This window comes from Harmonia axyridis, chromosome 7 (assembly GCF_914767665.1).
Source record: "Harmonia axyridis chromosome 7, icHarAxyr1.1, whole genome shotgun sequence".
Lineage (NCBI taxonomy): Eukaryota > Metazoa > Arthropoda > Insecta > Coleoptera > Coccinellidae > Harmonia > Harmonia axyridis.
Window position 1 is genome coordinate 7,160,594 of NC_059507.1, and position 18,446 is coordinate 7,179,039.

The 18,446-nt window shown below is 36.5% G+C and overlaps 1 protein-coding gene across 1 annotated transcript; it reads left to right on the plus strand.

Moving 5' to 3' along the window:
* Positions 1 to 14,240: 14,240 nt before the first annotated feature.
* LOC123685096 (UDP-glycosyltransferase UGT5-like) lies at positions 14,241 to 16,177 on the plus strand. The gene is made up of 3 exons (XM_045624677.1): positions 14,241 to 15,106; positions 15,285 to 15,727; positions 15,786 to 16,177. The coding sequence occupies exons 1-3, from the start codon at positions 14,288 to 14,290 to the stop codon at positions 16,078 to 16,080; spliced, it is 1,557 nt and encodes a 518-aa protein (XP_045480633.1). The 5' UTR covers positions 14,241 to 14,287; the 3' UTR covers positions 16,081 to 16,177.
* The last annotated feature ends 2,269 nt before the right edge of the window (positions 16,178 to 18,446 follow it).

Here is an 18,446-nt window from a genome sequence, read left to right on the forward strand (position 1 = left end):
ACTATATATGAAATTTTCATTATTGTATACAACTCTTGGACAACTTTTGTAATAACGGTAACCCCTCTCAATATATTACCTTGTATATCTCAAAAACTGATTATAGCAAAGCCAATACTATTTGACATTATAAACGTGTAGTCGAACTAAGAGCAATGACAAAAAATTGGAAAATTCCACGGACGACTTTTTCAAATTCACGGTGAATTATGAACTGAACGAATTTCATTTTGAATAAAGTTTGACTCACCCCGTAACTAACAATAATTTTAATTAAAAACTAGTCTAAAATTAATGCATTATGGGTAAGCAATATTTGTCGCACAAAAGTGTTTCATTCAAGATTTTACTTTATAGAAATGCCATTTTCCAACTTCAACACCCTGTATCTCGAAAACTAGTTATAGGATTGAGTTTGACTCATAGACTTTCTTGTACAGTAGGACATATTCAACAACATACGAAAAATTCTCTCTTTTTGTCCGTTTGTTATTGTGTTTGAAGCCTATGAAACGAACATAATTCAATTTTTCTACATTCATGCAAAAAGCAAAACTTTATTGAACTATACTCAGTGGAAAAAAAAGTTCTTTATTGCACTAGTGCAATAAAGTTTTTATTGCACTCATCTGTCATTCTACTTCAAACAAACTCAGTGTTGCAAAACAAATATTTCAGCCTGAAGGAAATAACGATGTACAGTTACCAAGTACTAGTACGTTTACAGCAGTAACAAATCAAGAAGTGGATTTAAAAAGTACTTCACTACGAAATATTCATATTGAAAATTGCACCAATTGTTCATTCACTTTCAACATTGAGGGTAAAAATAAAGTTTGACTTAAATTGTTCGAAACGTATTAGTTCCTGTTTCAATGCAAATCGATATTAATAATGAAGTATTCAAGTTGCGCTTTTCATTTTCCTAGACCTAGTGCCGCACCTCAATAAATCATTTTTTGCTTTTTGCATGAACGTAGAAAAAATGTTGTATGCAACTCGTGCAAAAATTGTTTATTGCACTTGACGTGTTGTCCAACTCGGCCTAACGGCCTCGTCGGACAATTTCACGAGTGCAATAAACATTCACTTTTTGCACTTGTTGCATAAATAAAGTTTGACTTAAATTGTTCGAAACGTATTAGTTCCTGTTTCAATGCAAATCGATATTAATAATGAAGTATTCAAGTTGCGCTTTTCATTTTCCTACACCTAGTGCCGCACCTCAATAAATCATTTTTTGCTTTTTGCATGAACGTAGAAAAAATGTTGTATGCAACTCGTGCAAAAATTGTTTATTGCACTTGACGTGTTGTCCAACTCGGCCTAACGGCCTCGTCGGACAATTTCACGAGTGCAATAAACATTCACTTTTTGCACTTGTTGCATAAATAACTATTATTAATTGAATTTTACCACGAATTCGTCGTGAGAGAGTCGAACCATTCCTAGCTCAAAATTCGAATTACCCAAACATCCAGACATAACAACAAAACTATCTTATCAGTGAACGAACGTTCAAAAAGAGAATTACGCTGTCTCACGCTTTATTACATTCAGATTAATGTCCTCGTATGTTTTATTCATGACCTCAGCATCAATGTACACCACCGTGTATATAAATCAGAAAAAGAAGTAATCTTATGCGAACCCAGCTTTATCCCCTCGACGCCGAATCTGGCAAAACAAAACGACAAGCTGAAAGTATTTCTGGCCATTGTTCCAATATCGCGAACTTCTGCAGCCGCCAAACAGGAAACGAGGTGGCGGTAAGGCAGCATCCCCCGAACTTCGGGCTGCGGTTCCGAATGTCCGCTGCTCGGAGAAAAGTTGGCCGAGCAAGCTGCTGCCCGTCGCAATTTGTCACAATTCCCGAACCATCTGGTACCGTTCAAAAACCGGTGACATTCTAATATTAGTAAAAATTAATGCTCATATTCGGCTTTCCTCGCAGAACGCATTCCGAGTAAAATATGAGAACAAGAGGCACTTCGAAGTTTCGCCCGAGGCTTTATGCGAAGGTTTTGCGATCGTAAATATGGAACAGTTTGCGAGAAAATTGCTCTCAATCACTTTTTTCAGTTCTTGGGATTGTTTCTGAGAAGTTTCGTAGCGCATGTGGACGTATGACGTCAGTTTCTGATTTATTTCTTCGTTGTGGTTTCAAAGAATTTTACACTGTAGATTTTCAAGTGAAATTCATGAAAGTCGACGGAATACAAATCGATAAAATCGCTAGACTACATGTTGCTAACATTCATTCCACCTAATAGCAACTGTGAATTTCACACAGTGGTTTATTATTTTATTTTATCTCAATAATTATTCAACTCGAAGAGTTTTCAATGAAAAGCGTTTTATTGTTCCACTATATTTCTAACTTTCGTTGAATTTATTTCATTTTCAAATCAGTTATGGCGAAAAACCCTCAATAGTCATTTTTGCAAAGGAAATTATTTGAGTAATCCATTATTGCAAATAAATTCCTACTAGAAATATAATAAAATTGTCGTAACCCATCCCACGTTTGGAGTGCGCAGGCCGTAACTATCACCATCCCCACTTCGACATTGAAAGAGAGCACTCGTTCATTCGATATGGTGTTTGTCACAATTCCCGAATCATCTGGTACCGTTCAAAAACCGGTGACATTCTAATATTAGTAAAAATTAATGCTCATATTCGGCTTTCCTCGCAGAACGCATTCCGAGTGAAATATGAGAACAAGAGGCACTTCGAAGTTTCGCCCGAGGCTTTATGCGAAGGTTTTGCGATCGTAAATATGGAACAGTTTGCGAGAAAATTGCTCTCAATCACTTTTTTTCAGTTCTTGGGATTGTTTCTGTGAAGTTTCGTAGCGCATGTGGACGTATGACGTCAATTTCTGATTTATTTGTTCGTTGTGGTTTTAAAGAATTTTTAATGTAGATTTTCAAGTGAAATTCATGAAAGTCGACGGAATACAAATCGATAAAATCGCTAGACAATATGTTGCTAACTTTCATTTCACCTAATAGTAACTGTGAATTTCACATAGTAGTTCATTATTTTATTTTAACTCAATAATTATTCAACTCGATGAGTTTTCAATGAAAAGCGTTTCTTTCCATTATATTTCTTACTTTCGTTGAATTTATTCTATTTTCAAATCAGTTATGGCGAAAAATCTTATGTTCTCATTTTCACATGGGAAATTATTTGTGTCATTCATTGTCGCAATTGAATTCCTCGTATACAATGTAATAAAATTGTCGTTACCCATCCCAAAGTTGCCTATCGACTAAAATTCAAGCCGCAGAGCTAGCACATGCCTCAACTGTTACCATCTCCACTCAGACATTGAAAGAGAACACTCATTTCTTCGATATCGTACCACTCAAATGTTCTGATTGTTGCACTGTTTCACTAGACCATGAGTATTCTCTGGAATAACATTAAATATCCTACATTTCCGAATGCATTTACAAATCCTGTATATTCGGCTTATTCGATGTTCATTTTGGAAAGCAAATTTCTATTTTGGCCTTTAAAGATTTATTTATTTCTTAATTTTTGGCTTGTATGTGAAAGAACCTCAATTAAAAATTACATCACATTAAAATTATCAGGTGTGTGAATAAGTCTTTCCCGTTTTTTGTGAGAGATGGCGCCACCAATACTGTGCGAGTATTTAATGGTTACATATGTCATAATCAAAGCTTATTCATCTGTCAACAATTCCACACTAACACATTAGTTGAAATTTTTTCGCATCATAAATTTTTGAAATCGTGAAAATGTCGAAATTTGAGCCGAGTCGACGTCATTTGCGGGAAGTTTCACTTTATTGATTCAATTTGAAGAAATCTGCTGCCGAGGCGCATCGGTTGCTTCCATAAGCTTATGGAGAAGGTTGTGTCGATGATTCAAGTGTTCGCGGATGGTTTCGACGCTTCAAAAGTGGCGATTTCGACGTGGAAGACAAGGAGCGTTCCGGGCGGCTGCAAATCTTTGAAGATCAAGAATTGGCGACTTTGCTTGATGAAGATTCGTGTCAAACGCAAGAAGAACTTGCTGAAGCATTGGGAGTTGACCGAACAACCATTTCCAAGCGTTTGAAAGCCATGGGAATGATCCAAAAGCAAGGAAATTGGGTGCCGTACGAACTGAAGCTGAGAGACGCCGAACGGCGTTTTTTCACTTGCGAACAGCTGCTTCAGCGACATAAAAGAAAGGGTTTTCTGCATCGTATCGTGACTGGCGATGAAAAGTGGATCCGTCACGATAATCCGAAGCGAAGAAAATCATGGGGACTACCCGGCCATGCATCATCATCGACGGCCAAGCCAAATATTCATGGCGCCAAGCTCATGCTCTGTATATGGTGGGACCAGCTAGGTGTGGTTTACTATGAGCTTCTGAAACCGAATGAAAGGATCACAGACGAGGTCTATCGACGACAATTGATGCGTTTGAGCCGCGCACTGCGAGAAAAACGGCCACAATACTCCGACAGGCACGACAAAGTTATTTTGCAACATGACAATGCTCGCCCACATGTTGCACAGCCGGTGAAAACATACTTAGAAACGCTCAAATGGGAAGTCCTACCCCACCCGCCGTATAGTCCAGACATTGCTCCGTCTGATTACCATCTCTTCAGATCGATGACGCATGGCCTGGCTGACCAGCACTTCCATTCCTACGAGGAAGCCAAAAAATGGGTGGATGACTGGATAGAGGACAAACCGGTCGAATTTTTTCGCAACGGGATTCGTATGTTGCCAGAAAGATGGGGAAAAGTTGTAGCTAGCGATGGCCAATACTTTCAATAATTCATTTGTAACCATTTTTTCACAAAAAAGGCTCAAAATTTGAAAAAAAACGGGAAAGACTTATTATTAATTTTTACTTAAATTTTGTTGGGCTGTTTAATCAATGACAATAAAATTTCACAAATATCTTATTACAATACAAGATCTTGATTGAAGCATAAATATCCTTATTTTCGAGCAATTCATTCTATTTACACCAAGAAAAAAATCTGAGCAACTAATGGAGCAAGATTCATGAGTCATCCTGGCAATTTACATTTCTAAATTCGTATTTTTCCAGGCCTGAATCTCTAAGGAACGTCCTGAGTCCCCGTTATTCTCCATAATATATTCAGCAAGGATCGGCTTTAACCTCATTTGGAATATCCAGTTTGGATAAGCATCTGAATATCGACTTACTGGTTTAATATTCCGCTGGATGAGATCAGAAGTCGAGTTTTTGAAATGCACAAAATGTTTGAATGATCCTTTCCTCCTTCGTCAATTCCAATCATACGGGTTATTCGTTAAAATATGAACCCAAACCTCATTGAGATTGTAAGGAATTATAAATTAGATTTTTTTCATTTTTCAACCTATTTCGTCTATGGACAAAAATAGAAATTGACAATCTAAGATAAATGATATAAACTACAAATAGATTAAATGATCTGATAAAGTTTCCATTGATAAGCAACATCGGATAGTTATAGAGAATGAATAATCAGCTCAACTGAGAGAATTTCTTAGGAATTTTTCATTTTTTCATCTTTTCTCATTTTTTTCGTAGAACAATATAGCATTAAATCACAATCAATTGCTGAATTTTTTTAATCTCAATGAAAAACTCGGAAAAATCAACGATTGAATGAAATTTGCAAATTTTCCACATGAGAGAACGTTAAAAGTTTGTAATAAGTTCGAAAACTTACTCTCTGAAAATGCACATGAAATGCAAAATATCAAAAATATGATAGCTAAAGTTGTTTGTATTTCTCAATATTTATAAGAAGTGTCAAATAAATGTAAAATAGAACTCGAGGTAATACGAAACAATAACAAGATAAGAATGATATAATTGAAAGGTCTCCGGTCTACCATAGTAAAACACATTTTTTTGTTGAAATTGTATTTTATTATTCAACATAGTTGCCTTCGAGGGAAATACAGTGATTATAGCGATCTTCCAACTCTTCGATACCATTTTTGTAGTAAGATTTGTCTTTCGCTTCAAAATAGGACTCAGTTTCGGCGATTACTGTTTATTGGCGCTGAATTTCTTTCCAGCTAGCATTCTCTCGAGATCTGAGGAAAAAGTCGCTGGGGGCCAGATCTGGCGAATACGGTGGATGCAGAAACAATTCGAAACCCAATTTTGCGATTGTTTTCATTGATTTGTGACACGGCGCATTGTCTTGATGAAACAGCACCTTTTTTTCTTCAAATGGGGCTGCTTTTCAAAGATTTCATCCTTTAAACGATCCAATAACATTTCATAATAATCGCTGTTGATGGTCTGTCCCTTTTGGAGGTAATCAATGAATATTATACATTGCGCATATCAGAATACTAATGCTATAACCTTGCCAGCTGACTGTTGTGTTTTTTCTCGCTTTGGATCCGGTTCATCGTGTGCAGTTCACTCAGCTGACTGTCGATTGCAGTGACGGCTCGTCAGGGTCGGCAGGGTCGGCCGGGCCGACCCAAAAATTATCAGGAAATAGAAAATAGTTCTAGATATTCAATTCATTCAAACTCAATCGGAGTTATCGATTTCGATATCCAAATTCCCTTGGTAATAATGAATATTTCCACTCAGAACAGGAAAATATAACTTATACCGGCCAATATTTTCTTTCGGACCCACCTAATATTCGATTTCCAAAGCATCCAGCGTTGTTATTCCCTTTCATAAATTGTAACAAACCACAATCGTTAATGGTTACTTTTCGTAACATCACCCCAAACAAGTTATTCCAGAATTGTACGTTACACCGTAACATTAGGTCTGAAATGTAACACAAATGTTACAATTTTACAATTGCAACTCCTGGAATATCACTGAAAGCATCTCATCACGTTAGGTCGGCCGAGAGCCGATGGCGGAACCAGCGCTACCGAGAGCGCTACGTGAAGGAAAAGATACTACGACATACGCCCAGAATACGACCACTCAGTAGAACAGCACAACAACTCGATGTAAGGTCGCTTCCCAATACACAGGGTCGGCTGGCCGGTTATCCTATTGCAGAGCGTCAAGCAGCAACTTTTTACAGTTTATTTCAAATATTTGATAATTAAATGAATGGTTAATTATGAGACATTATGTCCTAATCAGAAAAGAACTTATTTATGCCGTTCGATAGTAGCTATTGATTTTCAGATCATGAAAATATAATAGATATATTCAAATGAATGGTTGATTATGGGATATAACGTCTTAATCAGAAAAAAACTTATTTATGCCGTTCGATAGTAGTTAGGTATTGATTTTCTGATCATGTACTGGGACAATGCTATCTTCGGCAATTCAAATATGCTGAATGGTATTACGGAATTCATTTTCTCAAATAATATTGTTTCCGATGTTCCTGAATTATATAAGTTATTTTGTATGATTTTGTCCCTGCAACCAACATCCGCGTCAGTAGAAAGAAGTTTTTCAGCGCTCAAAAGAATAAAATCTTTCAGTAGGAACATGATGTCTCAAGACCGTTTAAATAACCTGGCACTGATATCAATCGAAAGAGGTTTAGTTAAAGAACTAGCCAGAGGAAACATTTTTTTCGAGAAAATAATTGATGACTTCGCGACAAAGAAAGATCGTCGAATTGATTTGATCTATAAAAATGAATAAAGGGTAAGCAAGCTCATACATTTTCGACCAGAATACATGCGGTCATTTCCACAATATTTTTTGTGGTCTTTATAAGATTTTTTTATATTTTATACATTTATTTATATGTTTTCGTGAGAGGTTTTCTCTATGTTTATTCAAATATATATTTTATGTTGATAATTGAATATTTTATTATTTCTGTTTTTTCAAGAGTTTCATTTTATTTCAGTTTTCATTGATTTGAGAACTACATTTTTATATTGGGTTATAATAGGGCTATTCTAGGTGAGGTTTCCCATTAAAAACAAAAAACCAACCCGTCCTCTTGGGTGACGTGGAAATCTATTTGTTTATATATATTTATTTATATAGTTATTAGTATGATAAGGGGTGTGGGAAAATTTATATATTTATATATATATATATATATATATATATATATATAACCACGCTAGTGTGAATTTAAAAAAAAAAAAAAAAAAATATATATATATATATATGTGTGTGTGTGTGTGTGTGGCCGACCCACATCTCGAGGGCACGAGCCGTCACTGGTCGATTGGAAACATATTTCATCCATTGCCGCATATCGACGCAAAAATTCAGGTTTATTGCACTTAAACAGCTTCAAACACAACTCAGAATCATTTTTTCACGTTTTTGCTTTTGATCGATTGTAAGTTCGCGCGGCACTCATTGTGCACAAAGCTTTCTCATGTACAAATATTCGTGAATGATATGAAGTACACGTTCAGATGATATCTTCACGATGTCTGCTATCTCGATCAACTTCACTTTACGGTCATTCAAATTATTTTGGGTGTCTACTGCGTTCGCCGTCTTCGGTGCTCATTCCACCACGTTTAAGTTCAGCATAACAATCAATGATTTTTGATTTTCCTGGTGCAGACCCCGGAAACTCTTCATCAAGCCAAGATTTTGCTTCAACTGTATTTTTTCCCTTCCAAAAGCAATATTTTATCTGCACACGAAATTCTTTTTTCAAATAACAAAAGTAGCTACACTCACAATGCAATATCTCACAAACTAATGGTCGAGTTGCTATCAAATTTTGACACGTATCGTTTGAAGATTGGTACTAACTAAAAATCATATGGATTTAATCTAGCACCGTCATCTGTGCATCAGACCGGAGACTTTTCAATTGGCCTAATATGTACATACTTGTCGTATATCTTACGTTTTGAGAGCAGCGATGGACTGGAGTGGAATTCGAAGGGCTGATAACATTTTTTTGCTAATGAAGCTATATCATATATGAGAATATCTCAGGAGCCAAACTTTTCAAAATATTTTGTAAGTTTGAAAATAAAAACGGATTTTCCTATGAAGAGAAGTCAAGTTCTTTATGTTCTTTAGTGCACCGATAATTTGAAATTGATTTAGTTGAGTAAGGCAACTAATGGGCTCAATTAACGAACGAGTCACACAAAAAATGGACCTAGGCATCGAAAAAAATAGTGTAGTTTTTGAGTTATGTCCTTTGATCAACCTATCCGAGAAATATCGCGTTCAAAGGAAACGAAAACTAGTAGCGGTATAAATTCTGATAGCCGTTTCATACAAAATGCTTCTTCGAATAGCTTCCTGCTGAATTCAAAATGAACTGCCCCGGCCGAACAGTCCATAATTCCCCAATTACCCCAAGTTAGCCCCTAAAATATGCTGCCAATTCAGCGTTCCATCACCCAGACATTTCCCATTGCCAAAAACACAGCATCGAAAAGCCTCGCCTGCTCTGAATGCCAATCACGTCATTTACCAATTCATAATCTGCTGTCATATCATTAAAATATAAACAGCTTCTGCTCCAGGGGAAGTGGAAATATCGATACCGAGTTGCAAAGATTACAGAGTGAGCCTAACTTTCGCATAAATATTTCAGAGGGTTCAATATTAAATTTCTTGTGCGTTTTGTACTGAGTTCCTTGCTTCTAATCAGTTTTTCAAACATAAGGCAGGAAGTTTCGTGATTGAATCATTGATGGAAGAACTATTTTGAAATTAGCGATTAATTATTCAATTATTGAATCGAAAAATCAATGAAGATATGAAATGATGGAAATTTTTAATTCGAATGATGAGAAGTTTCGATGATTGTAGTATAGTTTGACCGTTGAGAAACTGTCGAACTGCGTTGACATTTCTGTTCAGTAAAGGTTTCATCAATTCATCATGAATCGCCAGATCAACACTTCCAAATTGTGGAAATTTACTTTGAGGAAGATAAATCTGTTCGAGAAATTCATAGAACACTTCGTTCATTTTACAGTCAACATAATCGGCCTAGTGAGCAAGCAATTCGTTCAGTTATTGATCGTTTTCTAATTTCAATATTATTGATTCAAAACCATCAACAAAAAAAAAGAAATATGCGTAACGAAGAGAATTTTGCTGCTTTAGCGCGAATTATTGAAGAAAATGCCAAAATGTCGATACGTCGCCGTTCTCAACTTGTCGGCCTATGTCCGAAAAAATCTACGAAAGGATATTGGCTTATGTGCGTAAAAAACAAAGCTAGTATAAGAATAAAAGCCAAATGTCTATCGTTTACGTCTAATTCTTGATGATTGAACTAATTTGAAACTGACTGAAGAGGAACATTTTGAATTGTGTTTAGTAATGAAGCTCATTTCCGGTTAAATGGCTTCGTCAATAAGCAAAATTGCTGTACATGGAGCAAATACAATCCTCAAGCCATCAAGGAATCTCCACTACATCCATTAAAATTGACTGTTTGGTGTAGTTTACACGCTGGTGGCATGATTGGTTCTTATATATCTGGAAATGAGGAAGAAACTGAGGTTACGGTGAATGGCTGACCATAAGGCAACTGGCAGAGGCAATAAAGTAATCTACTATGGGAACAAGGGCACTGTGGTGTTGAAGGAAATGAAAAAGCCGATGAACTTGCAAAAAGTGCATCAAGGTTAACACATGTTGGACCTGAGCCTTTCTGTGGGCTAGGAAAAGACCAATAAGGCAGGAGATCAGCAATGGGAGATGAATAACAAGATAATCCACTGGATAAACATTCCTGGACTTACCCAGGCCAAGAAATTCGTGATAATTCCACCTACCTTTGCCAGAAAGCTCTTGAAGCTGCCACAAGCCGAGCTTCGGGTGATGGTGGGACTGCTGACGGGGCACTGTCGGTACAAACATCATTTGTACTGTATGGGAAAATCAGCAGATGAGATTTGCAGGCTCTGTGGTTCAGAAGCAGAAACAGCTGAACACATGGTTTGCAAGTGTTCAGAGCTGGCTGGCCTAAGAATCATTCATATGGGATAGCCTATCCTGGAGGTAACAACCAAGGCCCCTAAAGAGGTTTTCAGTTTTATCAACGTCATTGACGACCTCCTTGGGTTTCCATGAATGAGTAGGGTAGAGAACAAAATATCTACATTGTCGCAGTTCCCGGAAGGCTTACCGAGCCAAAACGAACCAAGTTCAAATAATAATAATGGAGACAACGCCATACAGCGTGCTTAACCATTTGGTGATAACTTCATTTATAGAAGTGCTTCTGTTAACTGGCCCCCTAGTGCTTGCGACTTAACACCTCTCGATTTATTTTTGATGGGGCGGTGTTAAGTCATTGGTTTATACTAACAAACCAGCAAGCACTAGAGACCAATATTCAAGCCATCATTGGCGTCATGCAAAAAAATAGATTTTCTACTCTATAAAGAGCTGATTTTAGGATCCAAGAACCGAGAATTATAGTGCCACACCCAGATGCAGGGTGTTTTTTATCGTCTCGAGGATAAGGAGTTGAAGAACACTCGACTCCACCAAATTTCAATATAATCAATGTGATCTAACGATTCACATCTCCACTCTCATCTAGTGATTGTATTCAAATAAATCCTAGGGAATTTTTTTGATTCGTTATCTGAAACGGACCAAAACGTCTGGGAGAATCCATGGAATTTTGTTATTTTCAAGTGTTCTACCGATAGTACTTGCATGCATTCAGTGCATGATATCAGTCTGAACTTTTTTCGGGTGCCTGGATTGATATGTCAATACTATAATCTTATAGTGGGGAATAATAATATACTTAGAGTTTTCCGAAAGAAATAATACAAAATAAAATGGTTATAATGGCAATACTGTATATTATTTTTTTACATTCATTATGCCATTTGTAATATGTAAGTTATGCAACTAATTCATGGAAAGATACTTTCTTCTACAACGTTCAAAATCGTTGAAATGTTTCATAAAAATCATTGCTCATTTGTAAATACTGAGAGAAATTTGAGAGAAATACATGGACGACATAATTCAGTTAATCGACTCACTATTCATTGAAGTATTCTAGATAAACTTGAAAGTTAATTTTTTTAGTGAGTCGATCAACTGAATAAGTAGCAATGAATTTTCGAAATTCTATCAGAATTCACAAATAAGCACTCATTTTGATGAAAAATTAACAATTTCTAAACGTTGTTGAAGCTTGTATCTTTCAAGGATTAAATGGTATAATCTAATGAACACAAATGACATAAAAAATGTCAAGAAATACTAAACAGAGTTTGTCATTTCTACTCAGTTGTGTTATTAAATAAAAGGCAGGCTTATCGAAAAATTAAATTACTTGGTATAGTATTTCTGTTGATAATATCATTAAAAAATACACTGTGTGTCTATTGTGATTACTTCATGGAATATGCTCAATAACTTTGAACACTGCTAGTAGAAGCGATGGAAGTAATCATGACATGTCCGATATCAAAAGTGCAAGCATTAGGTGACTGCATTTCAGTCATCGATACTTCGAGCAAGTCACGTCATTATTCATGTTTAAAGGCTATTGAGAAGCAACCTTCGTGTTCATAGGTTATGAAAATCTGAATAAGTATTTCCTATTCCGCCATTCAACCAAATCTTGACGTTATGCTACCTGAAATGGTTATATCACATACAGGATAACCCAAATAAAGGAGTAGGAAAACACCAAGAAATGAAAGTTTTATTTAGAGACACATTTTGTAATTGCGAATTATAAGGTGTTCGAAATATTCTGTTTTCGTTTTTTCGTGAAACCTTAAGCTTTTCAAATGTTGTATTTTATTTTTTCTGAATAAAATTCCTTTAAATATTATCACTCTAACCTAGAAGACTCTCCATATAAACATAAATGAAGAAAATTGGGTTTTTCTTAAGAGAAAACACGAATTTATTGCCAAATATCCTATCAAACCTAACCCAACCTAACATAGAAAACTCTCCATATAAATATATCTGAATGAAATTAGGTTTTTCTGAGGAGAAAATTCGATATCCTCAACTTTTGACGAGCAGTTTATATCGATATGGGTACCCAAAAAGATTTGTTGCTGATTGAAATCAAAACAATATCAACCGATAATGAACGCAGAAAAGTTTGCACTAGGACTAAATCAAATCGATATTCAATATCCCTCAACTCATAAGTCACTAGCAGTAGAATTTCACGGTTGGTTGTTTTCTATTCAATTGTTTCATACCAAACTGTCATATTAGTGTAAGCTCTTTCTGATTCGTATCCCAATTATCTGTTGTCGAAATCCGTTGATAGGATTACGAACTTAAAAGGATCATCAATAACATGCAACAAACAACTAGATTTCGATCCAAAACCCATCAAACCTTTTCGAGAAAAACACGATAATTTTTTAATTATCTTGAGTCTAATTAATGGGTTATTATTTTACATAAGCAACACTACAACAACTACATATAAAAGAACAGCCAATATAACTTATCCCCAACATAAGCTTTCTCTAACTGAAAAGAATCCATCATATATATGATTTTCAATAAATTACGTCATAATATGAAAGCGATAGAAAATGATAAGAAGTTCAAAGTAAAACCAAAAAAGTTTTTAATTATTATGGAACCATATAGTTCAGGAGATTATTTCATGTAATTGTAATCAATCTTGACACTATTTCATTTTGTAATTTTCGGAAGTTTATTGACTGTAAAATTTAAAATCTGAAATAAGGAATTTATCTATCTTTCTATTTATCTATCAACCAAAATATATCTCATTGAGCAATATAAAAAAAAAATTTGTTAGAAATTATATCAATCCCTGGCCGGTGTAACGATTCTGTATATGCAATACAATTCAGGAAATTCAATTTCTCCATCCATCATATCAACACAAACAGAAAAACTTCCACGAATTATTTCATCGAGATGAAGTTTTTCCAAACAAATACAATTCCAACGTCATTTTGAATTTACGACTCCAATTGTGAAACAACTTCAACGCTTCCACAATTCAAACGACATCATGCGAGATCAGTCACCTGTTACGTGTTAGCCCTCGAAAAATTCGAATTTTGATCGTTGCATTTTGTCCAATGCTCTCCTCGAGATAGCAGATCAACTGCGATTTTCGGTCAGTGAATTAAATTCGTAAATCCGGAATTAGATATTGAACGGAACATCCAATGCACGACGTCATCTCACGTGAGATCAACATTGGTGATATGACAACATAAGAGGGTATTGTTTTTTTATCTGATATTGACCGATATCAAGCAATCTCTTGATTTCGACAAAGCTATAAAACCCAGGAAATTCATTGACTCTGCCTCAGTGAGTAATCGTCGGTTTCGAGACCAGCAAAATGAAAACACTCGGTGTCACATTACTCCTCCTTACTTGCGCAAATGTTGCGTTGAGCGCGAAAATTTTGGGTGTCTTCATGACCCCTAGTTATAGCCACCAAGTCGTGTACCAACCGATCTGGAGAGAACTTTCGCTAAGAGGCCATCAAGTAACTGTGATCACTCCTAATCCACTACATGACAACAAGCTAACAAATCTAACGGAAATAGATGTCAGTGCTTCCTACAAGATATTCAGAGATGAGAACGAAAAAGGCATGTTGGAAGGAAAATCCCTACTTGGTGAGATGAAAAGATTCTCGAAGATTTTCGAGATGTTATCACATTACCAGCTCGGCCATCCTGAGGTACAGGCTTTGATTAAGAACAAAAATCAAACTTTCGACCTACTGTTGGTAGAATATCTATACCCTTCTATGTATGCGCTCAAGGACGTCTACAACTGCCCAATGATTGGAATAACCTCACTTGGTATTACACCCTTCGGAAACGAAATTATTGGTAATCCTAAAAATCCTGCAATTGAACCTGATATCACCATGGAGGTTTCCGTTAGCAAAACATTCAAAGAACGTTTTTTGAGCACCGTACTGGATTTAACTGGAAGAGTACTATCCCGGTATGTACTCATGAATAAACTAGACAAACATGTTGCTCAATATATTGATGAAGACATCAGGCCAATGAGAGAAATCGTCCAAGACTTCAGCTTGGTAATAGTCAACTCGAATTTGGCTATCAGGAACTCAAAACCTGTGGTTCCGAATCTCATAGACATTGCTGGAATACATATTCAGAAGCCAAAACCTTTGCCCAAGGTCAGTGATTTTTCTTTATTGAAAAAGCAAATTATATTTCATTCAATTTTTGAAACTATAGAAACTTCACTTGGGTTAATTTTTCAAATCTATAATTCGATAAATTGATAAAGAACTAACAAGTCTTATAATTTTAGTAGCTGAAGAAATTGGAACAATTAACTTTCGATTTTTTCAGGACTTGAAACACTTCTTGGACACAGCCAAAGAAGGAGTCGTGTACTTCAGCCTGGGATCGAACATGAAGAGCGCCTTGATACACCCTGATAAGCTTGATATGATCTTACAAGTGTTCGCGGAGTTGCCCTACAAGGTCTTATGGAAATTCGAAAAGGAAGATATGGCGAACAGAACAGACAACGTTTTTATCCAAAAATGGCTGCCACAACAAGATGTTTTGGCCCATCCAAACGTCAAACTTTTCATATCACAGGCTGGAATACAATCAATCGACGAGGCTATCTTCAAAAAGGTTCCTCTACTGTTGATTCCAATCTTCGGAGATCAACCATTCAATGCTCACCACATGGTCTCCAAGGGAGCAGCTTTGTCTCTAGATTACCACAACTTGAACAGAGTAGAGTTCAAGAACGCAATACTTGAGATGATGAACAATCCAAAGTGAGTAAAAAATTCATTGATTTGGTATAAACAAGACTAAATCTATATCTTTCTTTAGATATCAAAGCCACATGGACGATCTTCACGTCATTGCCACAGACCAAATTGTTCCCCCTCTAGAGAAAGCTGTCTGGTGGATTGAGTATGTTCTTCGTCATGATGGTGCAAAACATCTTATGTACAGTGGAAGAGACGTTCCATTCTATCAGTACTACATGCTCGATATCGTAGCAGCTGTGTTAGCTACCATCATAGCCACTGTGATGATTGTGGTGAAGACGACGAAAGCAACTATCAAATTCTTCATGGTGTCTAGAAGTTACGTGCAGAATAAAATGAAGAAAACTCAGTAGGACTGAGGAGATCAATCTGGTCGCGAATACTCATATTTATTTACATTGTACCTGTAAATATTTTTATACGGACGAAAAATTAAATATTTTTTTCATAGTATTTTCTTTCATTTTTTGGTTATTTTTGCCTTTCATTTCAGATATGGTAATCATATTTGAGTGCATATTTTTAACAGATTCTTCTTCAGATATATGTTTTTGAATTTTGCCAGATAGCTTCAAAACCTAACTGATTTTAGTAGGGAATAATTGTTGAAATCAGATCCACCTTGGTGATTTCAGTTTTAACAGAACCTGTACTATTCAAGCATTCTATTTGAACCTTTCCCTAATCATATCTGTTATCGGTGGAATGACTGAAATCAAGGTGGATCATATAATCAGATCTGGGGTTATAAATTTAATGAGAACTTGTACAGTGAACAGATATAGATGTAATATTCTGGGATCCTTGATGCTGAAGTCTGCGTTACGCTAAGTTCCTGTAGGAAAACATATGCTAAAATATACCCCAGAGAATGAAACTTCAGAGAAGCAATTCAACATCTCCAGAGATTCCCTCTAACTTGATAACAACGTAACTGAACTAGGGGTTAACTTTATGCCAGTTGTATTTTTCGTTTATCGGTAACTACATTGGCATTGGATAGGCCTGGAGTAAGAAAAAAAAATGATCATGCATTGTTACGTTACAATTCACCATCCCAGTTTTGGGTGACAAACTTTATAACGTGAACTGATACCACTTGAATAGAATTTTGAGCATGAGATTCTTGGCAAACAAAAGTCATTCCTAAACTGAAATATTCGAAATAATCATTTTTCAGGAACGTACGATCGAATAAAGATTTCAAGGATCTGCATTCAGATATATTACATAGGCGTACAACTTTGCTTTCGTCGAATTTTTCCGAAATTCGAGACTTTATTGTAAAAGACTGGATATACATGATTCAAAGTATTGGCCACTTATTTCTCCCATCTTTCGAACAACGTACGAATCCCGCATTGAAAAAAGTGGTCATCTTTTGAATCGATCCACGAATCGCTGGTCATCCAAGCCATGTGCCATAGATCGAAACAAGTGATAATCCGAGGGAGCAACTTCTGTAGAATACGGCGGGTGGGGTAGGACTTCCCATTTCAACGTTTCCATGTATGTCTTGACCACTTTCGCAACATGGGGTCGAACATTGTCGTACTGTTGAATCAATTTATCATGTCTCTCGTTGTATTGCGGTGCTCGGCTCAAACGCATTAATAACGTTCGTCTGTGATTGTTTCAGTCAGTTTTAATAACTCATAATACATTACGCTGAGCTGGTCCAACCAAATACTGATCATGACCTTGGAACCGTGAACATTCGGTTTGGCCGTGGACGTGGACGTGGAAGCATGGCCGGGATATCCCCATGATTTTCTGCGCTTGGGATCAACGTAACCAACCCATTTTCCGTTTCCAGTCACAATGCGATGCGGAAATGTCTTACGTATGCGCCTTGCAAGCAGCTGTTCACAAGCAAATAAACGCCGTTCAACATCTCTCGGCTTCAACTCGTACGGCACGCAATTTCCTTGTTCCTGAATCATTCCCATGACTTTCAGGTGTTTTGAAACGGCTTGTTGCGTCAGTCCCAATGAACCTGCCAATTCTTGTTGCGTTTGACACGAGTCTTGATCAAATAATGCCTCCAATTCTGCATATTCGAAAACCTTCTCCCTTCCACCGCCATGCTGGTCTTCGACGTCAAAATCACCGTTCTTGAAGCGTTGAAACCACTCTCGACACGTTTTTTCACTAATATCGGTCTCGCCATAAGTATTTGAGAGTATTCGATGCGCCTCAGTCGCAGATTCTTCATATAAAGCAGCAAACTTCCCGCAAATTACGAGAATTTGGATCGTAAGCTGACATGTTTAATCGAGTATAACAAATCGACTAATATTTCGATGGTGTTATGTTAAGAAATACCTAATCTTATTGTAATGCCACCAACTCTGCATCTTCGAAAGCGTTCTCTCTTCCACTGCCATGCTGGTCTTCGACGTCAAAATCATCGTTCAGGATGTAGCCCAAATATGATGTTTTACGATCTTCATAAATTTGAAAAGCTCTCTTTCCGTACTCAACCAGGTCAACACTTCTTCGTTGGTTGTATGTGTCGTCCATGACATCATAAAGATTCTATGATAAGTCCACATCTCAAAAACTTCCAACTTATTGATGGTATTTGATTTGAGCGTCCATACAAGAGTGTCGACCAGACATAGCATTTAGAAAGTCTCAAAGGCAGACTCAGGCTGATTCGTGAATTGGAGAGGAAGCTTCATAAGTCGGCCAAAGCAATTTCTGGCTTGTTCTTTCC

Coding starts and splice junctions, on each gene's coding strand:
- LOC123685096 (XM_045624677.1), top strand. CDS start 14,288: ATGAAAACACTCGGTGTCACATTACTCCTCCTTACTTGCGCAAATGTT. Junction 15,107..15,284: donor AGCCAAAACCTTTGCCCAAG/GTCAGTGATTTT, acceptor CGATTTTTTCAG/GACTTGAAACACTTCTTGGA. Junction 15,728..15,785: donor GAGATGATGAACAATCCAAA/GTGAGTAAAAAA, acceptor ATCTTTCTTTAG/ATATCAAAGCCACATGGACG.